The sequence below is a fragment of the Capricornis sumatraensis genome, chromosome 11 (assembly GCF_032405125.1).
Source record: "Capricornis sumatraensis isolate serow.1 chromosome 11, serow.2, whole genome shotgun sequence".
Classification (NCBI taxonomy): Eukaryota; Metazoa; Chordata; class Mammalia; order Artiodactyla; family Bovidae; genus Capricornis; species Capricornis sumatraensis.
This window is the reverse complement of record NC_091079.1, coordinates 20,459,650-20,487,005: the sequence shown is the minus strand read 5'-3', so window position 1 is coordinate 20,487,005 and position 27,356 is coordinate 20,459,650. Positions and strand designations below refer to the sequence as shown.

Below are 27,356 nucleotides of genomic sequence, written 5' to 3'. Positions count from 1 at the left end.
TGCCCAGCCTATCCAAACCCAGACCCGGCCTCTTTCCCCGAAGTCCTGGGAGGAAGCAGGGGAGCCCTGGGGAGTGCAGTTACCCAGGCCCACATGTGGCCGTGTGGGGAGAGGCTGGCTCTGGCCACCGCACTGGGACCACTGCAGGTGCCCTACCCTTTGTCCCTACCAGCTGACAGCCCACCCTCTCCTGCCACCTGCCCACTCACCACTTCTCTGTGTCTCCGCCCACTGCCACCCTTCTGCCCCAGGGACAGTTGGTCACCATGGCCCAGCAGCTCTTGGGGGGCTGGCCGGGCTCAGGAGGCAGTGCTGCAGTGGGGATGGGGGTGGCTGGCACACAGGCCTGTGAAAATGCTCTTTATTGGCTCCCAGGGATTGGAAGCGGACACTCAGGGATGGAGTTGGGGAGCAGGGTGCTGGGCTTGGCTTCCCTGATGTGGACGGAGGCCCCACCAGACAGTCACTGAGGCCTGCCTCAGCAGATGGAGTGGAGCAGAGACCACCATCAGGAGGGCAGGCGGTGCCCCTAGCTCCTGGCAGTTTCTGAGAGTGGCTGCTGCTGGGCGCTGCCGGCCGGGCGCTGGGGAGGAGGTGGACCAGCTCCGGCCACAGGCTTCACTTCCGGGCCTGCTCATAGTTGTCCGTGAACCAGGCACAGGTCTCCTTCACGGCTGCAGAGGTGGGCAGGTGAGGGCCAGGGCGGTCCTGACCTCCCCGGAAGGAGGATGGGGACCCAGGGAGTCCTGCCTCTGCGGTGAGGGCATGGAGGCCAAACCCGTGGAGCGTTCCCCGCAACTGGCACTGGGAAAGCTGAAGCCCAGGCAGGGGCAGTGGTGGGCCCCGGGAGAGGCCGGAAGGCCCTGAGGAACAGGGTGGGAGGCTCACCCTGCTTGAAGGGCGTGAACCGGAAGTCGGGCAGGTAGGCCCGCAGCTTGGCATTACTGGCCGTCTTCTTAAACTGCCCATCTGACTTGGTTGTATCAAACTGGGCACCTGGTCAAGGCCTCAGCACGAGGGGAAGCCCCGCTGCCGCCCGCCTGCCCTTGAGCCCGGCCCAGCTTTCCCAGGAGAAGCCTCCAGGGCAGAGCAGCAGTGCCCCCACCCCAGGCCACCAGGGTGAGTGCCTTGGGGGCATCAGGGCACAGTCTCCTGCAGGGAGGCCCGAGGCACCCCAGCCTCCGACCAAAGGATACGGTGACCTCCCCGTGGAAGTCCATGGCCTCCACCACGGCCTCAGCTGCCTCCTGGACAGACACCTCGTCCTCCTCGCCCACTGTGGGGAGCCAGGGACCAAAGGCCAGGTCAGGCCCTCACTGCCCGGCCCCCAGAAGTCCCCTCCCTGCTCGGCAGCTCCAGGGACAGACAGGGTCGCCCCCAGCTGGTGGGGGTGGGGATGGAGCTGCTGGGCACCCACCTGACAGGATGATGGGCTCCACCTCGTTGTATTCCCGCAGGGCCCAGATAAAGAGCCGGGCCAGGTCCTGCCAGTCAGACGTCTGGGGTCAGAGGCCACCAGTGACAGCCCACGGGTGCATGTCCCCTCTCCAGCCCAGGTCCCTCCCTTTGGGCAGTGGCCAGCCAGCTGTGCCCCAACTCCCTCCTCCCGATGAGCTCAGAGCTACCCCAGCGACTCTCCAGGGACAGGAACCTACAGGGCCCCAGCGAGGATGGGGGCAGCCTGGACCCCCACACTTTCCCAGGCTCCCTCCCGCCTGCCCACGGCCAGCTCGGCGGCCCCAGGAGACGTTCTGGGGGCAGCCGTGCCCCCCTGTGGCACCAACCAGTGAGTAGATGAACTGCCTCCGGGGCCTCCCTGTGCCCCACACCGTCAAGGCTGAGCCACTGCCTGTGGGTCAGGAGGGCAGGTGTCAGAGGGGCTGTGGCAGCATCAGCCACCCCCCGCCCCCCTGCACCGGGCTGCGCCCCAGGGGCCCCCGCGGGCGGCGGGCACTCACTCTTGGCCAGGTGCACCTTGTGGATGAGGCCAGGCAGTACGTGGCCATCCTCGATACTGAAGTTGTCGTGGGGCCCGAAGACGTTGGTGGGGATGACAGCAGTGAAAGTGCAGCCGTGCTGCTGGAAGTAGGCCCTGCGGCGGCAGAGCGTCCCCTCTGGCCCTTACCCTGGGGCCACTGGCCCGTCCCACCCCGAGTCCCACCCCAGCCAAGGTCTGGGAGCCCTGACAGGCCACCCCCTGGGCCCACCCACTGCGGAGCACCCAGGCCCCCTTCCCCAGCCTTGACTGGCCTCTGCCCAGGGGGCGGAGGAGGAGGACCTGTTCTGCACGTCGATCATCCTCTTGGCGTAAGAGTAGCCAAAATTGCTGCTGTGCGGTGGCCCGTTGTGAATCTGGGGGAGCAGAGGACCTGCTGCTCCTCGGCCCCGCCCCCAGGCCAGGCCCCGCCCTGCCCAGGCTCCGCCCCTTACCATGGTCTCATCGATAGGGTAGGTGGTCTTGTCTGGGAAGATGCAGGTGGAAAGGCAGGAGACCACCTTGTGCACGCCCACCTCGAAGGCCGAGTGTAGCACATTATCATTGATGTGTATGTTTTTCCTCTGCGGGGCGGGGGGCGCGGGGGGGCGGTGGGAAGCAGGGGTCAGGCTCCTCCAGGAACGGTCCGAAGCCTCACCTGCTCCTCCAGGGACTGAAGTGGGGACGGACCCTGGAGGCCGCATCTGAGCCTGAGTTCCTACTACTCCCAGTGCCCACCCCCAGGACTGCAGGAGGGTCTAGGCCTGCCTCCCCTGAAGCTGCAGGAGGACCTTGGAGGAGAGGGCTACACCCCAAGCTCAGGGCTGAGCCCCACCCTCAGGGGCTGCTGAGGTGGTTCAGGCACCCAGGGGGCCCAATCTGGCCCTGAGGCAGGGAGGGAAGATGGGGCCCTTCCACACCCCCAACCCAGGAGCTCACCCCTGGCTCTACTGCTCAGTAGCAATGAAGCCTTGGCTGGCCACACCCCTCCTCGGGCCTCACTTCCCTCTCTGAGGACATGAGCTGGCCGGGGCATTTGGGTGGTCTGGGGAGAGGGGAGAGGTGGTGGTCAGGCAGCTTCCTGGGAAGGCTGTCGCTGAGACGAGGAGGACAGACCCCAGTGCATAATCTGGTCTAAGCTTCCACCATCCCAGGCCCAAAGCAGGGCTGAATCACACCAAGGCCAGTGGCAGAGACAGGGACAGCCCTCAGGGGCAAAGCCTGGCAGGGGCAGGGCCCTGGAAGAGCGCAGCTTACACCTCAGCAGCCCAGGGTTCACCCCAGGCTCAGTGCAGCTGGACCTCCTGGGAGCAGGGGCATTTGGAGGCCCAGGAGGAAGGAAGCAGTTGGGGCAGGGTCACACGCCAAATGCTGGCTTCTCTCAGCTCACCCAAACCCCATTTACCTCTTGGGCTTTCCCTATTGGGCCAAATGTCACCAAGCCTACCTGTGTGCCCCTCTGCCTACAGCCCAAGTGTAGGGCACTGGGGGCCCTCGGGGCTGCCCCACCTGCTGGGCCAAGCCCTGACCCTCAGGAACTTCGTGCGGCCAGAACAAGAGCTTGGGAAGCTGGCCAAAAAGCCCCCAAAATCTGGGATCCTGGCTCCCAGTGCTCACTGGGGCTCTCCCTTACCCAGAAGTCCAAATTGTATTTGATATTCCGGAACAGGCCCCCCACCATTGCAGCAAGATGGATGACGTGTGTGGGCTGGACCTGTTGAAACAGCGCTCGGGTCTGTGCAGCATCCCTGTGGGGAAGCCAGGCCATCAGGGGCTGCTTGGAGGCCCGAGGGAACGAGCACCCTGGCTCAAGGCACTGGGGGCAGGAGCCAGGGAGGGCCAAAGGCGGGAGGGGCTGCCAAAAGGGAAAGTGGCCAGGCCAGGCCAGGCTGTGGCTGGTAGGAGAGTGTGGGCTTCCAGGAAGAGAAAGGAGGAAGTTTGCACAGGAGCAAAGCTGTGCACATCCTGGCCAAGCCAGCCACCTGGCAGGGAGGGCCCGGATGCGAGGCCCCGCCAGGGACAGGGCTGGCCCGGAGCGCTCAGTCTGGAGAGGGCACAGTGGGTGTGCTCCAGGGATGGGTGGACTCACGTGAGATCGGCATCCTTGGAGGAGACAAACACCCAGTCCTCTCCGGGCAGCCTGGCCCCATCTTCTACCACCTTCTGGATGGCTCTGCCCACCAGCCCTGAGCCCCCAGTCACTAGGATCCGCCTGGTCCCGCGAGGATCACCCATGGTGGCTACACCTATAGGGCCAAATGGTGCGAGGCTGAGGCCATTGCTCCCATCCCACAGAACCCCATTCCCATGAGCTGCCACAGCCCAGGGTCACTGCCCCTAGCACTGGGGCACAGTATGAGGTCACCAGGCCAGGGAGACTGCCTGCTGGGGACCAGGCAGACCCAGCTAGCCTGAGCCATCCGATCCTCTCAGCTCTGTTCTCCAGGGAGCCCTGTGCCTACCACTCAGCCTGGAGAACCAGGCTCTGCCCTGCGGGCCCAACCCTGACCCCCCACTGGGCCAAGGAGAACATTTGGCTCCTTTCTGGCTCACAAGAAGGAAGGCAGCCAACCTTGGGTCTGGGGCTTTCTGGCCAAAGTCCATATGCTACTGACTGCGGGAAGGGGTGGCGCCTGTGTTTGCAGCCCAGTGCCCACTTCAGCTAGCCTTGGAAAGCTTGGTTCCTTCTGGGCAGGCAGAGCTTCTGGCTACCCGGAGAAATGGACAGGCCTCAGGGCGCCACCACCTCGTAGCACCCTATCCTGGGGGTTGGAAATCTGCTTGGGCAACTACAGGAGGACTTTGAACTCCCTGACGCAGAGCCCGACGGGCAGCCCAGACCAGAGGGGGCCCTTCCCGGACATTCTGATGGCACGAGCAGTGTAGCAGCGGGCCCTGGGGTAGACGCTACCGCGGCCGGGCCCCTCCCACGTTTCCCCAGGCTCTTCCCAAGCCCTCCACCCCCAGACCCACCTCTGAGCCCACTCGCACAGTGCAGTTGGGCCCCTTTCCATGCTTCCTGGTCCCTCCCACGCCCCCAGTTCCCGGCACCCTTCAGGCATTTCTGATTGTCACGGGGCACCCAAGGTCCAGGCCCCGGCTCGCCATGCCACGCCCCCACCATCCCCTCCCGAGGTCCTCTCAGCGCCCCTCGCCTTCTTACCTGCGCCTTACCCAACCTGCCCGCAGAGCCGCTTCCGGCGCCGGCTGAGCGTCCAGCCACGCGCCGGGGCCAGGTGGAGTGGGCAGGACCAGGTCGGGCCGTCCCGCGGCACTCTGGGAAGTGGAGTCCTCGATGGCCGCCCCGGGCGTTGCTGGGACATGAAGTCCAGAGCCGCGCGGTAGCCTGGGAAATGTAGTTCCCGTCGGCTCCGCCTCCCCTAGGCCGATCACTGCTAGCCTCTAACCCCGACGGTGCCGGCGTTGGGGCTGTGGGAGAGGACGCGAGGCTGCGAATCTCCGAAAGCCCGCAGACTCTGGACGGAGGAGTAGCGGCGGGGCCAAAGAATATCCTGAACACGGAGGAGCTGCAGCTGCTCGGTGCTTTCCTAGGGTAAAAACTGCATTTGTGAGAAGCAACTGCAACAGTTACTATATTCGGGACACTGAGGGGGACAGTATATAAAATATACTTTAATAAATACATTAAAAAGACAAACATATTTCACGAGATTATTAATAGCAGGAGGTCGCTTGGGGGCCACTGCTGTAGTTCAGGTAATAACGACTCAGAAGTTTACTGACTGAAGCAACGTCAAGTTGGAAGAATTAAGAGGATTCCTGCTTCATTGGCTAGGCAAGCTATGGGAGGAAGTTAGGTACAAAGCCTGATGTGATGGTTGGTGTCAACTGGTTATGTGTCATGTTGGCGAGGCTGTAGCACCCAGTGATTCACACACAAATCTAGGTGCTGCCAGTGAAGATGTTTCATAGACAGTAGCATCTTAGAGCAGGTGACTTGAAGAAAACTAGACTTTCCTTGATAATGTGGGTCTCATTCATTCAGGAGGCTTCCCAGGTGGCACAGTGGTAAAGAATCCACCTGCCAATTTAGGAGGCACAGTTTTGATTCCTGAGTTGGAAAGATCCTCTAGAGTAGGAAATAGCAACCCACTCCAGTATTCTTGCATGGGAAATCCCATGGACAGAGGAGCCTGCAGGGCTACAGTCCAGGGGGTGGCAAAGAGCCGGACACGACTGAGTGAGCACATCCATTCAGTTGAGAAGCCTTAAGAGCAAAATTGAAGTTTCACTGAAGGAGAAGACATTCTACTTCAAGACTGGAGAGTTCCTGCCCTAGAGTTCTAGCCTGCCAGCCTGTCCTACAGACTTCAAACTTGCAGCCCCACAATCATGTAAGTTAGTCCTTCAAAATACATCTATATCTACCTATCTATATATACATATATGTATTTGTTATATATATAGTTTGCGTTTCTGTCTAGGGCACTGCAGTATGATGAATGGAGTTTTCACCAAGGGAAGTAAAGAGTTGGAATAAAAGCAACTGTAAACTGAATCCAGCAGCATAGTAAAAGGATTATACACATGACTAAGTGAGATTTATTTCTGCAATGCAAGGGATGGTTCAATTTAAAAAAAAAGAATCAAATACAGCACATTCATAGAACAAAGAACAAAAATGATCTCAGCTGAGGCAGATAAAGCATTTGATAAAGTCTAACATCCTTTCATGATAAGAATACTCAACAAACCAGGAACAGAAGAGAACTTCCTCAACTTAATCAAGGGCATTTATGAAAAACCCCACAGCTAACATCACACTCCTTTAACATCCCAAAGGAAATCAGTCCTGAATATTCATTGGAAGGACTGATGCTGGAGCTGAAAATCCAATACTTTGGCCACCTGATGCGAAGAACCGACTCATTGGAAAAGACCCTGATGCTGGGAAAGATTGAAGTCAGGAGGAGAAGGGGACAACAGAGGATGAGATGGTTGGATGGCATCACCGACTCAGACATGAGTTTGAGCAAGTTCTGGGAGATGGTGAAGGACAAGGAAGCCTGATGTGCTGCAGTCCATGGGGTTGCAAAGAGTTGGGCACAACTGAATGACTGAGCAACAATGTCAAACTCAGTGAATGAAAGACTAAAAGTTTTCCCCTTAAGGTAAGAAATTAAACAAAAATGTTCACTTTTGCCACTTTTGCTCAAAATTGTACTCGAAGCTCTGGCCTGAGTGACCCGGCAAGAAAAAAACAAGGCACCCAGACTGACAGCACCACTGTGACTTCCTACAACGGATCCTGGGAAGTGCTGCAAACAGAAGGGGAGGTACTTTTACAAAAAGAAAGGAGGATGGATTCAGGATGGGCTTAAACAAGATATGTTCATTACAATCCACCCCTTGACGACTCAACATCCACATCAGTACATTTTCTGAGAAAGCACTTTCAAAGCTTCCATCCGTCCATTCCAACACATAATTATTACATAGCTCTGAAGCTGGTCCCTCCTCCACCCCAAAGGAACATCATCCAGCGTCTCTTCATTAATTGTGTCCTGTTTCATCCAGTGTTTCTGAGCCATGTCTTTATCTCTGATAAGACTCCATCATATTTTTTGCATCTAATGAACTTAATTTGAATTTAACTATTGCTATTACACCCTGGGAAGAAAGAGGTAAAGGGAAAAGAAGGAAAATAAGCTTTAAAATTTGACTCAAGGACTTCCCTGGCAGCCCAGTGGTTAAGACTCTGGACTTCCACTACAGGGGGCTCAGGGAACTAAGATCCTACACTCCGAGGCACAGTCAAATAAACAAAATATGGTGACACATTAAGGAAATAAATATGGAAAGAGCTGCAGTCTTTGTTAATTAAAGCCTGGGGCAAGCTTATTTTTTCCTGTTGGTGATCTACTTCTTTTCCCTGGGTGCTTGTGGTCCAGTCATTTCATGAAACTTCATGTTCTCTGTTTTTTCTTTCACTCACAGTCAGGTCTTTCAGTGTCAAGACCAGGCACTCCTTTAGTTCAGGAAGGTTTTCTTTTGCTACAGCTTTGAATCTAGATAGTCTGGGTGAAACACTGTGGGCAACACCCAAATCCCCCTTTTTCATTGTCAGTTTACCAGGTTCCTTTGAGTCAAAATAAAACTTCTGGTTATATTTTTCTCTATTTTATTTTGGCTGCACTGCACATAATGTGGGATCTTAGTTCCCTAACCAGGGATCAAACCCATACCCCCTACAGTGGAAGCCTGGAGTCTTAACCACTGGACTGTCACGGAAGTCCCATGTTTTACTTTATGTTTATATATCTGTACATTTCCTCAAATGATCATGTATTGCTTCTGTAATTAAGTTATTTAATCTGCCTGCAGGAAAATAGCTGAGCACATTTAGTTTCACTAGACATGTGACACTCAGCCTCTAAGCAGTGAAAAGAATGCCAAGAGTTCAGTGGATGGTCACAAAGGCACAGCCTTCTCCTGCCCGCCCCCTGATGCTTGGGCAGTGCTTGCCAACTAACCTTCCTATAGATATCCTGTGTTTTGTGACCACTGTCTTCTTTTATATCTGTTTTCTCTATTTCCACCATGTGTTTTAAATTTTTAATGTTGTTGTTGTATAGAAAACATTCACACTATGCAAACATATTCTCTATGGAAGAACTGGCTGGAAAAAAGAACAGTCCAAATGACATGCACGCTCTTAATGTTTCATAGGGCCTGACTCAAGCAGAGTTGGCATGCAGGAAGGTGAAGCTGAGCAAGCAAATCCACAGGGCCAACAGCAAGGGCTGAGCTGCCCAAGATGGAACACTCACATCCTGCTCAACAAATCAGCATCTGAAAACAACCAGCCAGGACCAAACGATGACCAGAGTTACATGTTCTTCTCCTGGTGCTCAGGGCTGCTGTGTGATGGAAGATTGATTATCCAAAAGTTCGGTACCCCATCTGGATTTCAAAGGCATTTAGAACCCACCTATGATGCAAATAAACCAAAGACCTACATTTTAAATTTCAGAAATAAGATCTGGATGCACCTGAAAATAGTAACTTTCAAAGCATCAATTTGTCCACAGGCGTCTCACAGCTACACTGAATCCAGCAGGCTACCAGGTCGTGGTGGCTGGGGCAGGCAGGCCTGGGCTACCCCTTGTTGTGGGAAGGACCTGAAATGCACAACTTGATCTCTGGTGGAGAAACAATCCAGTCCCTCGTGCTGGTCTCGCTCTGCGGTGCCACGTGCTGAGGACATCCTTCTGGGGCCCTCCTTGCAGCAGCAGCCAGCCCGAAGCTCCCCCTGCCAGTGGCTACTTAGCTTACAGAGATCCATGCCGCCTGGCTGCACAGGTGCGATTTCTGATGAGTCCGAAAGCTGGACTTCCAGATGAAACTCTTCCCGCACTTTGAGCACCGGAACGGCCTCTCTCAGGTGTGGATCCGCTGGTGCTGGGCGAGGAGACTGCTGTAACTGAAGGGCTTCCCGCACCACTGGCACCCAAAAGGCTTCTCGCCGCTGTGGACACGCTGGTGGCGGTGCAGCGTGGACAGCCAAGTGAAGGCGCGGCCGCACTGCCCGCAGGTGTGCAGCTTCTGGCCAGCGTGCGCGTTGCGGTGCTGCGCCAGGTGCGAGAGCTGGCTGAATGTGCGGCCGCACTCCCCGCATGCGTGCGGCTTCTCGCCGCTGTGCGTGGCCTGGTGTCTCACCAGACGCGAGAGGTATTGGAAGGTCTTGGCGCACGTTTCGCACGTGTGGGCTGTCTGCCCTTTAGCGTTTGTCTCGCGGCTACAGAAAAGCTCGGGCCCGCATTTACTGCCTTTCTGGGACCCTTCTCCTTTGGAGATGGTCCAGAAGGTTCCATGTGATGGTCTCTCCTGGATAAGGAAGTTCTCCAGGCTCCCTAGCCTGCCCTCCTGCCCAGTGGCTTCTTTGCAGACTGCTTTTGGAGGCTCACCCCCGAAGAAGCTTCCAGATGTTCCTCCTGGAGGCTCTGCAGCTGGAGTCATTTTCACCCTTGCAGTCACATGTTTACACAAAGACCCCTGGGTGGAATCTGAAACAGAGAAAGGGCCCACGTGTTACCCTGTTTGAGAAGGTCCACCTGGGCCCCCACTCTGTGCCTCCAAGTATCAACCACCTGCTGGCCTTCTCCACGAGGTGTCTCATGGGTGAGTCCAGGCTCACTGGCTGTGCGCATGTGCCCACCTCCTTCATGGACCTTCCCCTCATATGTCCCAACTTTTTCTCACCACCTTTTTCTAGTTGAAGTCTGTAGCTGACGCTGCAAGCACCTTACACCAAGCCCCCGCCTCCCCGGGATTCTGGCCCTGCTGCAGCAGACAGCTCTGAGAGCTCTGCCTGCCAGCATCCTCTGGGGCACGTGTGCCTCTGTCTTAGCTGAGGTCTGCACTTCCAGCCCAGGCTGCAGACAGGTACCGCCCTGGGGGCAGGGACCAAGGACAAGTGTCCCCCTCCCTCGCTCTGATGGACAGTCCCAGATGCCTCCTGCAGCCTCTCAGTGGTCATGGTCCTGGAGCTGTGGCGCTCCACACGCTGGCAGTGGCAGCTCTGTACTAACTTCTCTCTCCTCTCTCTCTTCCTGCTTTCTCTTGCCTGCTTCCAAAAATTACTGCCTTCCAAATACACATCTATACCTGAAACTCTAAGCCTCTACACTCAGGAAACCCAAAGGACTAGAACTGACCCCCAGGAAGGGTTTCTAGGATGATGCCCTCGCTGCTCAAACGTCCACAGGTGTCCAGTGCAGGGATGAGGTGTCAGAGCTGGACTGCAGGACACCCAGTGGGTATGCAGAGAGGTGAAGAACTGGATAGTATGAGGAACTCCCTATATTTGGTGTCAGAAGTGATGCTGTGAGGAGAACATAAATTCCCGTTTAAGGGCAAGTGGGCAGACACTTCCAGATCGTGCCAAGGTCACCAGGGGCCACTGCTACCCATGGCCAGCAGCAGTTCTGGGAGGCGGGATGTCTGGCTTGACTGATGTTAAGCGTTCTGGATCTCAAACTTATGCCAAGGGCATTGTTGGAGCCTGAGACCGATGATGCTGAGAACCAACCCCAATTTTCACAACTTGAGCCAAGAGCCTCCCCCCAGCTCTGGCTGGTTTGGTTGGGTTTTCGGTGGCTCAGACGGTAAAGTGTCTACCTACAATGCGGGAGACCTGAGTTCAATCCCTGGGTCGGGAAGATCTCCTGGAGAAGGAAATGACAACCCACTCCAGTATTCTTGCCTGGAAAATCCCATGGATGGAAGAGCCTGGTGGGCTACACAGTTCATGGGGTTGCAAAGAGTCGGACATGACTGAGCGACACTCACTCACTCACTCAGTTCCTTGTAACTGAGGGTTCTAACTGATAGCTCATCCCATGGGGCTGTTGGGGGAGAAAATGAGGCACAATTTGTTAACCATCTGGCACGGTGCTGGACTCCCAGAATATTGTCCTCAATCTGCAATGAAGGGGAAAGGCAACAATCACAGACTTTACCCCTTCACCGCTAACTGGCTGCCTGTTTTCAACTGATGGGTGTCCATGTGCCTGGGTAAGGACACCAAGGGACAAGCCAACAAAAGTGCACTTTATGACTGTGTGACTGTCCTTCTATCTGGCTGTTCACAACACTGGCTGTGTATGCTGAGTGCAAATAATGAACAACCGGAGGCCTGTGGCTCCCCTCACTCACCTATGCCGGCATCTCCTGCAGGCTCTGCTTCCTGGGCCCCCAGCAGGTCTGAGCCCCAGGGCTCCCTTCCTTGCTCCAGTTGGGAGATCAAATCTGGTTTGGATCCTGGAACTCCTGCCCGAGAGGAGAGAGGAAATGGGTGAAGTGCTAGGGCACGCTTGGCATCTCACTCCAGAGGCAGTCTGGGACTGGGGGGTTAGCTGGCCCTACGATGCAGGCTCTGAAACATGGAGTCTCCCCAGGAGGTTGAGGTGGGTGGGGAGCAGGGCAGGGATGAGGACTCAACAGAGGCCCGCCTCTGTGAGAGAAACGGACACCTCTAGTCTCCAGGCAGCAAAGTGCTGGCAGAGACCCTGCCCCGGGGACAGGTCCAGAGACCCCCACCTGTCACCTGGGAGCAGAATGTCCCCCCTCTGGTCCCACAGTCACAGCCAGCCTGGCCCCTCCCGGATCTCACCTCAGCTGGGGGTGGGGAGGAGGGAAGGGCTGCGGCTGAATCACCTCACCCAGAGAGACCAGGTTCCTGTAAGTCTCCAGCATCACGTCTCTATACAGGGTCCTCTGCCCAGCATCCAGACACACCCCTTCTTCCTCGGTGAAGTGCACAGCCACGTCCCCAAAAGTCAGGAGGCCCTGAAACAACATTGGTTCTGCTCATGGGGTCAGCACATCAGGATTCAAGGCGGAGGAGGCAGATGGCTCACCAGCAAGCATGTGGGACCCCTGGACTCCACCTCAAGGTACCCAGCTTGCCAGGGAACCCCTAATGACAACCGTCAACCCAACCTATCCATACCCCACCCTGCTCAGTTCCGCCTTTCCTGGTAAGTGTCCCTCCGCAGCCTCCGGAAGGCCTTGGGGAACAACGCGGAGGGGTAAGGGAAGCCCCTGTGAGGCCCCGTCCTGGAGAGGACCTGGGACTCAGGGTCCCAAGTGAAGCGGACTCCGAGGAAGGATCTTCTGGGAGGCAAGGAGCCCAGGTCCTGGGGGCAGGCGCGCTCACCTGGGGCCCAGGCGGCCGGGGGGCTGACCGCCATGCCGGCTCCCCGTCTCCCCGCGGCGAGGGCAGCGGCGGCGGCAGGGCGGCCTGCAGACAGGAGAGAAGGCAGGGGACCGCGGCGGGCCTGGGGCTCCGGACCCAGCCCCAGCACTGCAGCGGCTCCAGCTCGCAGGCCGGCCGGGACAGGGGCCTCTCTAGGACGCAGAGGCTCTGCGTTAAGGTGAGCACCCGGGCGCGCTGGTCAACCATAATAGAGCAGGGTAGCTGGGTGGGCTTCGCGCGGGCAGACGGAGAAGCCGACTCACGCCCTGTCCCGCCTGCCTGGGGCGAGGGTGTAGCTCCTGGTCCGATCCGCTCCCCAATCTCCCGGCTTGGCCCGGGCCCGCTTTGTCTCCACAGGCCCCGCCCCCTGCAGCCCTCGGCCCCGCCCCACGCCCCCGCCTCCTTGGGCTCCGGCCCTGAGATACCTGCGACGCTTGCTGAACGCAGAGATCACGCGCCATTGCCGCTGAAGTTCTAGTTCCATGGGTCTGAATGTACTTTGGAGTCAACTTGAGTAAGCTCTCCTGGAGACTCTGTAGAGAGCAGACTTTAGCGCCCTCCCGATCTTGCCTGGAGAATCCCAGGGACGGGGGAGCCTGGTGGGCTGCCGTCCATGGGGTCGCACAGAGTCGGACACGACTGAAGCGATTTAGCAGCAGCAGCAGCAAATCCTAGGACGGTCCGCACTTTCTCCACTGCCTGGCCGGTGCCGGAGGGCCTGCTAGTTACACACGCGCACGTCTGCCTCCCAGGATCTGGGCTTGGCGCTGGCACAACTCTGTCAGGAAAGAAGGGAGGGAGGGAGGAAAAGAAAAGAAAGAAAAAATAAAAGAAAGAGGTACCTGGTCCAGATACCAGGAGGGTTTGTGGTTGTGACCAGCCGGTGTTAGGAAAGTCCTGCTTCCAGGTACAAGGAGATTTGGAGCAGCGGAGGTGCTGCTCAGGTGAGAGGAGACAGATGACTGACTAGATCCTTCTCAGGCAGTTGGTCCAGCATAAGGAAGCGCAGCTAGTAGTAGCGAGGACGATCGTTCCTCCTGATTCTTCTATGGTAATCACGCTGCAGGACCGGATAGACCCCACCCCAGATCTGATTGTGATGTGGACTTACGGTGCCACACACACACCAAGAAGGTAGCAAAACATTTACTACTTACATGAGGAGGCTTTTCTGCGGGCAGCAAGGCAGCTCGCTGAAAATGGCTTGAAAAAGCAGGCAAAGGAGCCTGGATTGGGGGTTTGATGGTGGTCAGAGGGTAAGCCAGGGTATTCCCACCTGCAGGCAGGGACTTGGAAGGAGCACCCGGGCCTTCTCATCCACTTGTCCAGACGTGGGGCAAAGGGAAGAAAGAGTGAGAGGGGAGGCTTAAAAGCCTCAGCACTGAAAGGAATGCAGACTGCTTCCTGCTGCAGGCTGTGGCTTCAGAGCTCCTCACACACCCCATAGCATTCACAGTGTTTGCACACTTTGTACTATCAAGTGATTCACGTTCCTTTCAACCATGTATATTTATTGATCTAGACATTGGTTGCCTGTACTGATTTTTTTATCATGGCAATTAGATGGACACTGAATCTCAAACTGCAAATATTTTATTTTTATAAGCATATTTAATGATAATTGCATTTTCAAAAAGTTAAATTTCAGCATTTCAGCTTTAAAATTCAAGAGCAGAGAAAACCAATCTATGGTGAAAAATACTGAGAGAAGTGTTGTGTCTCTATGAGTCCGGGGGCAGGGGGGAGGCATGGGCTATACAGAGCCTTGAAATTTTTCTGGGGTGATGGTGACACTCCTTATCTATATACAGGTTTGAGTAACACAAGTGTCTGCATATGTCAAAGTCAAAGTTCATACAAGGGTACATGTAAGACATGTATTTCACTGTCTACGTTTTACCTAAACTATGTCTCCTGTAAACATATTAAAGTCTAGTTGGTGATTTGCATGGTGAATTAGGAGTGGAATGTACCAATACCTGCAACTTTCTTTGAAATGGACCAAAAAAATAAGATGAATGAGTAGACAGAATAGATAGGCAGCTGAATAAATACATGATAAAGAAAGATAGCAAAACAGTAACTTGTTCTTGTTGTTCAGTTGCTAAATCACATCTGACTCTTGACCCCATGGACTGCAGCACACCAGGCTTTTCTGTCCTTCACTATCTCCTGGAGTTTGCTCGAACTCATGTCCACTGAGTCGCTGATGCCATCCAACCACCTCATCCTCTGTCGCCCCCTTCTCCTCCTGCCTTCAATCTTTCCCAGCATCAGGGTGTTTTCCAATGACTCAACTCTTAGCATCAGGTGGCCAACATATTGGAGCTTCAGCTTCAAGATCAGTTCTTCCAATGAATATTTAGGGAATAAACACATGGTAAAGAAATATAGCAAAACAGTAATAGTAGAAACTAAATACTGTGTATATGAAGGCTCGCTGTATAATTTTTTTAAATGTATTTTTAAAAATAGTCATGATATTGGCATTTTTCATTTATCAAGTTTTATAGTACAACTTTATACTCATTAGCTATAACTTATGTTTTGGTTTTTTAACTTCATCTTTTTATTTTGAAATAACTTTAAACTCACAGGAAGTTGCAAAATACTACAGAGAGGTCCCATGTTCTCTTCACTCAGTGTTTCCCAATAACACATCTTACATTATCAAAACCAGGAAATGGATGATGGTATTAATTCATGTACAGACCTTACCTGACTTCATCAGTCTTGCATGCACTCTTTATTTTGGGAGTTCAGTTCCGTCGCTCAGTCACGTCCCACTCTTTGCGACCCCATGGACTGCAGCACAGCAGGCCTCCCTGTGCATCACCAACTCCCGGAGTTTACTCAAACTCATGTCCATTGAGTTGGTGATACCATCCAACCATCTCATCCTTTGTCGTCCCCTTCTCCTCCCGCCTTCCATCTTTCCCAGCATCAGGGTCTTTTCAAATGAGTCAGTTCTCCTCATCAGATGGCCAAAGTATTGGAGTTTCAGCTTCAGCATCAGTCCATTCAATGAATATTCAGGACTGATCTCCTTTAGAACGGACTGATTGGATCTCCTTGCAGTCCAAGGGAGTCTCAAGAGTCTTCTCCAACACCACAGTTCAAAAGCATCAATTCTTTGGTGCTCAGCTTTCTTTATAGTCCAACTCTCACATCCATACACGACTACTGGAAAAACCATGGCCTTTGCTGCTGCTGCTGCTAAGTCACATCAGTCGTGTCTGACTCTGTGCAACCCCATAGACAGCAGCCCACCAGGCTCCCCTGTCGCTGGGATTCTCCAGGCAAGAACACTGGAGTGGGTTGCCATTTCCTTCTCCAACGAGTGAAAGTGAAAAGTGAAAGTGAAGTCGCTCAGCCGTGTCTGACTCTTCGCGACCCCATGGACTGCAGCCCACCAGGCTCCTCCATCCACGGGATTTTCCAGGCAAGAGTACTGGAGTGGGGTGCCATTGCCTTCTCCAGACAAACATTTGTTGGGAAAGTAATGTCTCTGCTTTTTAATATGCTGTCTGCTGCTACTGCTAAGTCACTTCAGTCGTGTCTGACTCTGTGCAACCCCATAGACAGCAGCCCACCAGGCTCCCCCGTCCCTGGGATTCTCCAGGCAAGAACACCGGAGTTGCCAACCCACTTCAGTGTTCTTGCCTGGAGAATCCCAGGGACGGGGGAGCCTGGTGGGCTGCTGTCTATGGGGTGGCACAGGGTCGGACACGACTGAAGTGACTTAGCAGTAGTAGCAGCAAGGGCAAGTAGATACTACTGGCACTGACATGATTAGAGAAGTTAAAGGTGTGTAGAAGCCAGAATTTTGGCCAAAAATTTAGAAGCATTTTTTGTGCTCTATGTCACGTTACTGGGAGACCTGACCTCAACTGTGATCACAAAGACATTCTCTGGAACAATTAAAAGATCACATGCAAGACTTTTTGGATCTACCCAAAGATGAAACATCTTGGGAAAACTTATCACATTTGACCTTGCAGCTGCCCTTGGACTTGTGACGGGGATGCTAAGCACTTTAAAGAAAGTAGATTAGGTTAGATTCTAGAAGAATCAGAATGTGAAAGTGAAGTCGCTCAGTCGTGTCCGACTCTTTGTGACCCCATGGAATGAAGCCTACCAGGATCCTCAGTCCAGGCAAGAATACTGGAGTGGGTTGCCATTTACTTTTCCAAGGGATCTTCCTGACCCAGGGATCGAATCCGAGTCTCCCACATTGTAGGTAGATGCTTTACCGTCTGAGCTACCAGGAAGAATCAGAAGAGTTAAGCAAAACAGAGCATGATTCTCACAATAGAGAGCAAATCTTGGTCCTAAGGAGAAAATGAAATCTGTCTGAACTTTGCACCATTAATAGCTATTTGAGAGGGACTGTTGTTTATTAATATTGACAAAAGTTTAACAAAACAATTCCAAGGTTAACTATTTTATATTTAACAACTGATGAGCCAACACTGACACATTATTAAGAACTGAAATCTCCATCGAATTGCTTTTGCACTTTTGTTAAAAGTCCGCTGGATATATTGGTGTGGCTCTGTGCCTGGTTCTTTATTCTGCTCCAGATACCTAGATACCCAGGTATCTGTCCCCCCACCAAAGCCACACTGTCATGATTACAGAAGCGGTATTATAGATCTTAATATTAGGTGATAGTCCTCCCATTTTATTCTTCAAGAATGTTTTAAGCTATTCTAGGGCATAGCCTGTACATATACACTTTAGAATAAGCTTATCTATGTCTACTGAAAATCTTTCTGGAATTTTAATAGGAATTGCATTAGACCTTTAGACTAACTTACAGAGAATTAACATTTCTACTATATTGAGTCTTCCAATCCATGAACATATTTATTTCTCTTCCATTTATTTAACTCTTCTTTGATCTGTTTCACCAGCATCTTTTAATTTGCAGCATACACATCTTGTCCATGTTTTGTTAAGAGACAATCCTCTCAGGCCTCCATAAAAGACCCCCTCCTCCAAGAAGCTTTCCCTGTTGTGCAGAGGGGTGTGTGTGTGGCGGGGGCGGGGTGGGGGGTACTGGTCAGGAGCAGTTCCTCAGAGCCCAGGGCCCCTCTCTGGCACGGCTTATTGTTGTAATGACTCCCTTGCTTGCTCCTGGCATCTTACTCCGACAGAGCTGATGCTTGTGAATGCTGCTGTTCCCCAGCTCCAGTTGATGGTTATTTGGATGCCTGCTGTTCCACCCGGGAGGTGGGGTGGGGGTGGGGGGGGGTGGGATAGATGGCATTTCCCACGACTGTCCCCAGAGGCCATCCTTGCGCCCACAGGACCAACAACATAGCCCGGGCAGGAGTGTGGCCCTAGAGGCGATCGGCCTGGCCACTCACTAGCTGTGTGACCTCAAGTGACCTGGCTTCTCCAGCGTTAGTCCCTGGACCGTAAAAGGACTAAGTCAGAGGGCACTCCTCGTGGCTGAAGAGGGAAGGGAAGAGGCGGGAAGTCTCGGGAATCGCGGCCTGCTGCGGGAAGCAGGAGAAAGCCCTCGGCGGCCGCGCTACGCCAGACCTCGCCTCTCAGAGGGGCGGCGCTCCGACCAAGCCCGAAGGTGGAGGGCGGGCGCACGCTCTGGGGCGCCGGGGCGATGGGCGCAGGGAGCTCCGCCTGCCGACGTTTTTACTGTCGGGATTTACAGCTAACTGGAAACCAATTAACTCTTGGGGGACAGGCGGCGCTCAGAGCTGCGGAGACGCGGGAGGTGAAGTCTCGCCTTCCCCTGGACTCGGGTCCCTGCCAGCTGCACCCGGCCGGAAGTGTGCACCACAGAGAGGCCGGCCGGTCCCGGAATGCCTAGAGCGGCACCGGAAGCTCTCCGGGCGGGCCCTCCGGCCGATTTCCGGCCGCGGCGTGCGGGCTCCTGTGCAGGCTTTGTCGGCCGGTCTGCGGGGCGGGCGGCTGGCAGTCCGCGTGCGGGGCGCCGGCGTCCTCTCGCCGTTGGGCGCCGGGTGAGTGGCGCGTTCCGGGCCCGGAGCGGGTCAGCAGGGTCCTCCGGTCGGGTGGACGGGCGGGCTGAGCGCGGCCGGCCTCGCACGGGGGTCCCGGAGCCTCGGGCTCGCTGAGCCCGGCTCCCAGCAGCCGTCACGGCCGCCCCCGCCGGACTGCAGTCCGGCTCGGGTCCCGCAGCTTCTCTCCCCAGGGAACGTGTGGGTAAATCCCACTCTCTTGGTTCCTTTCCCTGGCTCCAGGGGCCACACACCCCAGGCGTAGAGCCCCCCAGCTTCAGCGTCTGTGTCGCGGCTCTCAAGCCCACTGCCTGCTCTGGGGTGGCCTGGGGGTAGGTGAGGGGCACGGTGCGGGTAGTGCTGCTCTTTTGTTGCAAGCCAGCCGGCCTCTCCCTGGAGCCCGAGGGAGCTCTCCAGATGATGCTGGGAGAGTGACCGGCGCCTCGAGCCTGCCTGTGCTGGAGGAGGTGCAGAGCCGGCACCGCTGCCCTGGCAGGGTAGAGGTAAAGAAGAGAATCCCCTCCAGATGATGGGCGGCGCCGTCCTTTTCTCGAGTCGTATCAGTCCTGGAGGCCGTCTCTGCTGGTGCTCTGGACGTCTTACCCCTCATGCAGTGGCTGCATCGTAGTCATGGGAGCCTCAGGGCCTGAGTAGCATGCCTCTCTGTGTTCCCGGGAGTGTTAGCTGGAGGCCTGTTTGAACTCGGGCAGTTTGTCTGTAGACCTCATGCTCTTAATCAGGCCGCAGTACCCTCTCTGGAGCACGTCTTTCCCCTGAGCTCCAGTCCCAGTGAATGACAGGACTTGGTCCTGTCCACGGAGGTGAGACTTTCGTTAGATGTAACAATAACGGTATCTTAATAATGCCAATAGCTACAGCATCACTCATGTGGAAGATACCAGAGAAATGGGGTGGGGCGGGGCAAGGTTGCTATGTCTTTTTCACAAGCCTAACTTCCTCGCTCCAGTATCTCCTGGAGAGATGGGGATGGATTTCTCCTGCAAAGGCCTTAGGGATGGTAAGGCTTGCACGGCAGAGCTGAGAAAGCCCAGACCACGTTCACAAGCTGGTAATGGAAGAGGTTCTCAGAGAAGCAGCTGACCCATAATAGGGCAGGGCCTTGAAGCAGTTCAGGGAGCTGTCGGGCACATCTAGTGCTGCCTCGGGTTGTGGAATATGACCGGTGAAAGGACACTGAACTGCTCAGGAAAGGCGAAGACCATTGACATCTGGGCAGAGCCCTGGAAGCAAAACTCAGATGGCTGTGGGGTGGTGGGGGGAGGAGACCGCAGCTAGCAGCTGGCTCAGCTGTAAGCCAGTCACCTCCCCGAACCTCATGGATGATTGTGTGTCGAACACAGGAAATAAGAAAAGCACGTGCCGGGTACTTGGTCCCCGCCGTGTCTGTGGTTGCACCAGTGCAGGTTGGTGACACGCGGCTGTGGGGCCTCGCGGGGCTGCAGATTCTCCTGCAGCTCTAGTCCTTGTCTTCCTTGGGTGCCCTTTTACTATCCTTTTCCTGCTGCTCCCAAGGGTGGAGCTCTGCACACCTACCTGCTTCCTTTCTTTAGACTGTAAGCGGCAGACAGCCAGGCTGGTAACTTGCGAGCCCAAGGCTTATTACACCCCTTTACTAGTGCGCGTGCGCAAACAGCTTCCCGCCTCTGCAGTGGGCACTGCCCCCTCCCGTCTCAGAGCCACTCTGGCGGCTTATAGGCTTCACTCCCAGGTCTGAGGCTCTCCCCATCTCAACATCAACAATATCGTGTTATATGTTGTCTAGCAAGTTCTAACAGAAGGGAGGGCCATGTTAGCCCCAGACATTATGGAACCAGCAGTGTGATATATTTTTACGTCGTTTGCTTCATTCAGGTTTTTTTAAATGAAAAATTATCCATTTAACTTTATTTGAATTCACAGGGGAAAAAAGGCATTAGGAGAAACTGAAAAATTGCTGATATTCAGATAAATGTTTATTCAAAGCAAGGTATATTTAATTTTAAAAGCTTCCTGAAAAGTTAACATTATGAAAATCACGAAAAGGCACACATTTTATTTATTTATTTTAAATGTTTATTTATTTGGCTGTGCCAAGTCCTAGTTGTGGCACATAGGATCTTTAGTTTCAGCACGTAAACTCTTAGTTGTGGCATGTGGGATCTAGTTCCCCTGGACCAGGGATCAAACCCTGGACTCCTTGCACTGGGAGCTTGGAGTCTTATCCACTGGACCACCAGGGAAGTCCCAAAGGCACGCATTTTAAAGCTATATTCTTATAAATAGACACAAGCCTGTTTTCAGGTGGTATAACAGTCCTTTTAAACAATAACAAAAAAAAATCAGGAAATATCACCTCCAAAACAAAAAACCGAATATACTCCCTGTTTTTGGATTTAAAAAAATAATAAGATTTAAAATATAAGCTTACTTGTAGGATACCAATCCCAGCTGCTCTAAGCAAAATACCCTGTAACAGCAACATCACACTTGGGGAGGGAAAAACATCTTTGAGAATGGACTCTGGAGGCATACAGGCCTGATTCTGAACCTAAGCTCTGCCACTGACTGGCATAGCAGCCTTGGGTAATTGACTTTCTCAGTCTCTGTAAAATAGAGTAAATAATCGAGGTCATGGCTGCCTCGCAAGGTTTGGAGCTGTGCCTGAGACTGTGCAGGCCAGTTCAGCAGTGCCTATTTGGGGTTGAGGGTCACTCATCAGTAGCACCCCTGCCCTCCCAAATCTGCACCAGTGAGGCCCATGAAGAGCGAAAGTTCAGCTCGCTACTTGTCCAAGCCTTGGTTGGACTGATGCTGGACCTCTAGGCCAAGTGCCCGTTAGGCTGTGTCCTGCCTGCCCACAGGAGGCGCTGGATCGCTGCAGCCTCTCCGCAGCACTGCACTCCTGGCCCAGAGCAGCAGGACCTGCGCCCCAGTGGACGAGGCTGGGTGCTACGTGCCTAGGTATTCTCCCAGACCTTTCATTCGGCTAACTCCTTCCCCTAGTCTGGGGGAGGGAGGTGGGCTGAGTACTTCAGGGAATGTCGTTCCTCATGACACCAGGGGCACCTCCGGCATCTGAAGCGTAGTGGGGCCTCAGAGCGCCAGGGCCCCGTATGAATGAACTTGAAGGATGCGGGGAACGTGTTAGAAGTCAGGGGAGGGTGTACAGATGGACAGGTATATGTGCTCCCTTGTTTATACCTACAGATGGCATGCAAGGAAGTAAATGTGTCATTTTTGTTTAAGCCAAAGCCTGGATGAATGTGTATAAACTGAACAGCTTGCATTGGTCTCTAGGATTGTTGGGGATTATCCTTGTTTTTGTTTACCACTTGCAGTGTTCTTACAGTGTGGGTCTTATGTCTGTAATTGCTCAGAATGGGCAGTATAAAAGTGAAGTAAAATAGGATATGAGACTGAGGAGTGTGGTCCTCATTTCATAATACATTGGTGCAGAAAAAAACACTAGAGGAAAACGTCAATGTGTAATCTGAGTACTGGGGTTAAGAATAATTTTAGCCAAAGTTTTTCTCAACTAGCATAGTTTACCCTTATGCCTTGAAAAAATAACTAATTTCTGTAAGCAGGAAAAATATTTAAATCAAGTTAGTGGGCCTTTAACTCAGAAGAACAGTGTCAGTGAATGTCACTGGGCAGTGGTCAGAAATGCTGTGCCACAGGGTGCCCAAGAGGGCCACTGCTCCAGGAAGCTGTGTTGCAAACCTCACATGAAGAGAAACGCCTCGCGTAGACTTGCAGCTTCTCACTCTTACTGTCAGCTATTGGCTCAGTGTCTTCATCATCACAGGGAGTGTTGCATCTGAATAGTCAGGTTGTCTAACAGCATTATCTAAGCGTGGGTTCCTCTTGCTGTAACAGAGATTCAAAACGAGTGTTCCCAACAGGAAACTTGGTTTCTGATATCCCATCTCAGAGGCAGAGGGAGGGTCCTGTCCCCCAGGAGCCTGCAGTGTGGCCCCATGCATGTCCCAGGGGTTGGGCGAGAGGGTGGCATGCTGGAATCAGTCACAGGTCACCCCTGACATCAAGGGACTTCAGGAAATGTGATGGTTCACTACTGACTCTTTGTCCACTGAAATTTCTGGAGGGATTTCTGTCACTCGAAGTAGGGACACTGGGCAGCCTCATGTCTGCCGTAGCTGACCAGCTGGCCCTCTGGCCCCCACGCTAGGCCGTGCTCAGTTGCTGCCTCCAGCTGGAGCCAGGATCCCTGGCCTGTGGCCTTCTCTCTGCACCAATGTGTGTCCACACAGCAACAGTCTAAACTCAACAGGTTTTGGCCTCCCCAGATGCTGCCTCCTCCCCCAGCAAGAGCAGATGACCACATGAATGTGTCCACTCAAGAAGGGGAGGAGCCCTGAGCACAGGCAGTCACTGGTCCACAGCGTCAGCAGTTCCCAGGAGTCTCCAAGGGTGGCCTGAGCTGTAGCCACTGAAACGAAGGAGTCCCAAGGCTCAGCGGGAACGAGGACCTCTGTTGGCCAGAAGACAGGCACAGGACTGTGCCCAGCTCTGAGCTGCCAGCCCCTTGGGGTGAAGGGCAGAATTGTGGAAAGGACATGGCATTGTGTTCACACAGTGAAGGCTGCCTGTGCTGAGCTGAGGTCCATGCAACACAGGTGGCCTCCCGGTGTGGTGCTCAGCGTCAGCAGACACCTGGGGTGTGTGTGTGTGTGTGGGGTGTCTTGACGTTGCTCAAATTAGTGTGGAAGGTTCTACAACCTTAGTAATATGCTAAGAAGCACTGAAATGTGTGCTTTAAAATGGTGGATTTTATGATGTGTGAATTCTAGCTCTATAAAAAAAGTGGGTGCCTATTGAATAAAAAGCAGACACAACCATATGATTCCACTGAAATGAAAGTTCCCCTTAGAGGGGGGCCTCTGGGTGATGGGAATGGTATGGTTAGAAAGGTGGGCAGAGGAGTCCAGGGAGACTGTGCACTAGATGCAAGCTGTCACTCAAGAAGGAAAGCAGCCTGTTGGGAGGAACCTGGGGAGCCCTCCTGCCCTCAGCAGCTCCCCACCACTGGCTCTGTCCTCAGGGGCACATCCTTGCCCTCGGGGATTTGGGGGCATCTCTGTGAGGCTGCACAGCAGTTGGACTGCTTCCCAGTGGTGCAGATTTGGGGAGAGAAGTGGTCCTGTGGGGTCATCTTGGGGGGAGCTCCTGGGAACTGGGCTCAGCTGGGGAGGGAGCACTTGGGGGAGCACCTGTGAGCAAGGTGGGATGGGGCAGCAGGGGGCTGGATGACCCTTCAGAGTTGCCCCACATGGAGACTGGGGCACTCTGGGCTCTGTCATGGGCCAGGACCCCACTGGGATATGACAGGCAGGGTTCTGCACTCCTCCTGACACGAGGGAGGGCTCTTTTCAGTCATTTGACAAGAGGCGGGACTCATCAGGAACCCTTGGAAAGCAGGGTTTGTGCAGCTGGTTGCAGAAGAAAAGGAGAGGGCATCTGAGCTGCTCCTGCCTGGAAGGAGGCCGTTCCATGACCACAGGGAACCACGTTCTGCCAACAACCTGAGTGAGGTGGAGACAAAGTTTTCCCAAGCTTCTAAAGCTTTCCTGAGCCTGGTTGACACTGTGTGCAACCCTTTGCAGGGGGTCACTCAGGCCAGGCTGGTCTCTGACCTGCTGCCCTGTGAGATGGCAGATGGGTTGTGGCAGAGGGCTGGCAGTAGAGAGGGCGTCCCCTCGGCAAATTCTTGCTGAAGGAGAAATTTTCTGCTGGGGCAAGAATTCCAGAGCTGAAGGCACATCCCAGAAATGGTGTGAGGTTCCCTAAGCACAGGTTTTTCCATGGCAGACACACCGGTGCAGCGTGGCCCCCCTGCACTCACAAGCACCATCTTCCTAAAGACCATCCGTGACTAGAATTTTCCACCATGGCCAGCTTTGTCTGGGTCTGACCTCCACGGAAGTAGGATCACACACCGAGCTCCTGGGCCCGGTGTCACCCCAGGAGGTCCACCTGGGCTCTGGTGCATGGCTGCCCTCCTTGCTGGAGGACACCTCAGTTGGCCCTCCCTTCTGCTGGTGGATGTTCTGGTGACTGCATAGTGCTGTGGTGACGATTCCCACCCCAGACTCTGCTGCTGGGCAGGCGCAGGGTGCACAGGTGGACATGTTTACCTCTGATTCCATGGAGGACATTTAACCCAGTACAGAGGGCGGGCGTGGTGTGGGCACCAACACTGGTAGCGTGGTAAATGTGGGAGAAAGTGGGTGTCCTCATCTCATTGCCTCTGTTTTCTCATTGGAAGAAGCCACAAGGCCATCATCCCTGGGGTGGGGAGTGCTGTTGGACTCTTGAGAGAAACCAGGAGATGGTCTCACGGGAGGGTTAGCGAGGTGTGGGAGCTGCTGGCAGCCCCCAGGGCCCGTCGGGCAGGTGGTTATAAACGTGAGAGCTCTGGCGGCAGGAACAGAGACACCCATCAGGAAGCAGGTTGAGCTCTGCCCCGAGGGGAGGGCTAGAGGGCACACGTGGTGGAGGAAGGAGAGGGCAGGGGAGCAGGGTTAACAGGCCAGAGCTCGTGTGAGTCTCACCCATCCAGCGTCTCAGCTGGGCAGAAGGTGGCTGAGTGGGGGTCAGAGCAGTCTTCCTGTGTTTCTTAGAAAACATGTCTTGACTTTAAGTGGAGTCCAGACCCATCCCTGCCCATCAGCTCATCTGTCCCCTGAAACTGGTGTTGGTGGTGGAGCCCCCTACACCCGTGGAGAGGCCAGTGGGCTGAGCCGAGCGCTGTGCTGAGTGCTGCTCCAGGTGCACAGTTCACCCCATCTGCTCCAGCAGATTCCCATCTCGTAATGAAGGGGAAAGATGATCTTATTCTGCTTTATTTCAGATGCTGACTGGTGACCAGAAGGGGACTCGGAGCCTGGGTTTCTGGGCGTGGGAACCTACAGAAGGCAGTGTCCAAAACCCTCCTAGTGATGGAGCTCACAGCCCCCACGTCTGGGAGGGGCCCTGACCCCAGACTCGGGAGGCTTTTAGGAAACCTGGATGCACAGAGCCTGCGGAGCTGCACCTCGCAGGAAGGGGGTTTCCAGCAGGTGACAGTCACCCACTGGAAGATACAAACGGCAGAGGGAGCACAGGCGGGGAGTAAGTCTGAGGGGAGCCCTCTCCTGAGCCCAGACCTCCTCCTGCTTCAGAGAGAGTTGATCGAGGGGGAGGCCCCCCAGCACGAGGCCTGTGGCAGCTTCCCGTTCAACCCGGGCCTGGCCAGACATCAGGCTTCTCATGCTGGGGAGAAAGCTCACAGGTGTGATGAGTGTGGGAAGGGCTTCAGCCAGAGCTCCCACCTGGTGGAGCATCACCATGCTCATGGCGAGGAGAGGCTGTATGTGTGTAATGCGTGTGGCAAGGACTTCGTTCTCTACACGGATCTCATGGAGCATCAGAAAGTACACACGGGAGAAAGGCCCTTCAAGTGCGCTCAGTGTGGGAAGGCATTCTGTCACAGCTCAGACCTGATCCGCCACCAGCGGGTCCACACCCGCGAGAGGCCCTTTGAGTGCAAGGAGTGTGGGAAGGGCTTCAGCCAGAGCTCATTGCTCATCCGGCACCAGAGGATTCACACAGGGGAGCGGCCATACGAGTGCAACGAGTGCGGCAAGGCCTTCATCCGGAGCTCCAGCCTCATCCGGCACTTCCAGGTCCACACAGAGGTGAGGCAGTACGAGTGCCAGGACTGTGGCAAGGCCTTCCGCCACCGCTCAGACCTCATTGAGCACCAGAGGATCCACACTGGGGAGCGGCCCTTCGAGTGCAACGAGTGTGGCAAGGCCTTTATCCGGAGCTCAAAGCTCATCCAGCACCAGCGCATCCACACCGGGGAGCGGCCATACGTCTGCAACGAGTGTGGGAAGCGCTTCAGCCAGACGTCCAACTTCACGCAACACCAGAGGATCCACACCGGGGAGAAGCTCTACGAGTGCAACGAGTGCGGGAAGGCCTTCTTCCTGAGTTCCTACCTTATTCGACACCAGAAGATCCACACCGGGGAGAGGGTGTACGAGTGCAAGGAGTGTGGGAAAGCCTTTCTCCAGAAAGCACACCTCACTGAGCACCAGAAGATCCACTCTGGGGACAGGCCCTTCGAGTGCAAGGACTGCGGGAAAGCCTTTATTCAGAGCTCAAAGCTACTCCTGCACCAGATTATTCACACTGGAGAGAAACCCTATGTGTGCAGTTATTGTGGGAAAGGCTTCATTCAGAGGTCCAACTTCCTTCAGCACCAGAAGATCCACACTGAGGAGAAACTCTACGAGTGTAGTCAGTATGGGAAAGAGTTCACCCCACCCCCAGACTTTAACAGCAGTCAGGAGGGTCCCCAGGAGGGCCTTCCCTTGAGTCAGACAGCCGTACACTTGGGGGAGACGTGTAGAGGCCTGGAGGGGCATACCGACTTCTAATTATCCTCTGGCTCACTTAGTGATGCTGGAAACAAGTGGCAAGGGCCCTGACTCATGAGGCTTTGGAGGAGTCAGCATTTTCCACTGTCATGGACGGGCGGGGCTGCCACCTCTCACTTGGCCACAGTGGGGCCTGCTGTCCTCTGTTGGGAGAACATGCAGGAGAGCCACACAGTTGGACAGCTGACATGGAGCTGGATCAGTTATGGGAGAGCTGTGGGTGTGGGAGG

General features: G+C 54.6%; 2 protein-coding genes across 4 annotated transcripts in view; one reads left to right on the top strand and one right to left on the bottom strand.

Moving 5' to 3' along the window:
* The window catches only part of ZNF623 (zinc finger protein 623), a 246,494-nt gene that overhangs the window by 210,436 nt on the left and 8,702 nt on the right, over positions 1-27,356 (top strand). The window contains 1 exon segment of the mRNA XM_068984072.1: positions 26,044-27,094. Within this exon segment, the coding sequence (XP_068840173.1) occupies positions 26,044-27,094 (1,051 nt within the window).
* On the bottom strand, positions 364-5,237 carry GFUS (GDP-L-fucose synthase). Of its 3 annotated transcripts, none has more exons than XM_068983700.1 (11): positions 5,139-5,237; positions 4,065-4,221; positions 3,609-3,723; positions 2,431-2,559; positions 2,279-2,352; positions 1,959-2,092; positions 1,785-1,849; positions 1,418-1,484; positions 1,197-1,276; positions 889-988; positions 364-674 (listed from the first exon to the last, which is right to left on the bottom strand). In XM_068983700.1, the coding sequence occupies exons 2-11, from the start codon at positions 4,208-4,210 to the stop codon at positions 619-621; spliced, it is 966 nt and encodes a 321-aa protein (XP_068839801.1). In that variant the 5' UTR covers positions 4,211-4,221; positions 5,139-5,237; the 3' UTR covers positions 364-618. The 3 variants fall into 3 exon arrangements, with proteins under 3 accessions (XP_068839801.1, XP_068839803.1, XP_068839802.1); XM_068983702.1 differs by lacking the exon at positions 5,139-5,237 and adding an exon at positions 4,949-4,969; XM_068983701.1 differs by lacking the exon at positions 5,139-5,237 and adding an exon at positions 4,548-4,680.

Excerpts from the sequence above, each read along its gene's own strand:
- GFUS (XM_068983700.1), bottom strand. The coding sequence starts at position 4,210 with ATGGGTGATCCTCGCGGGACCAGGCGGATCCTAGTGACTGGGGGCTCA. Across the intron at positions 3,724-4,064 it reads TCCAAGGATGCCGATCTCAC|GGATGCTGCACAGACCCGAG; the intron begins GTGAGTCCACCC and ends GCTTCCCCACAG. Across the intron at positions 675-888 it reads GTTCACGCCCTTCAAGCAGG|CCGTGAAGGAGACCTGTGCC; the intron begins GTGAGCCTCCCA and ends CCACCTCTGCAG.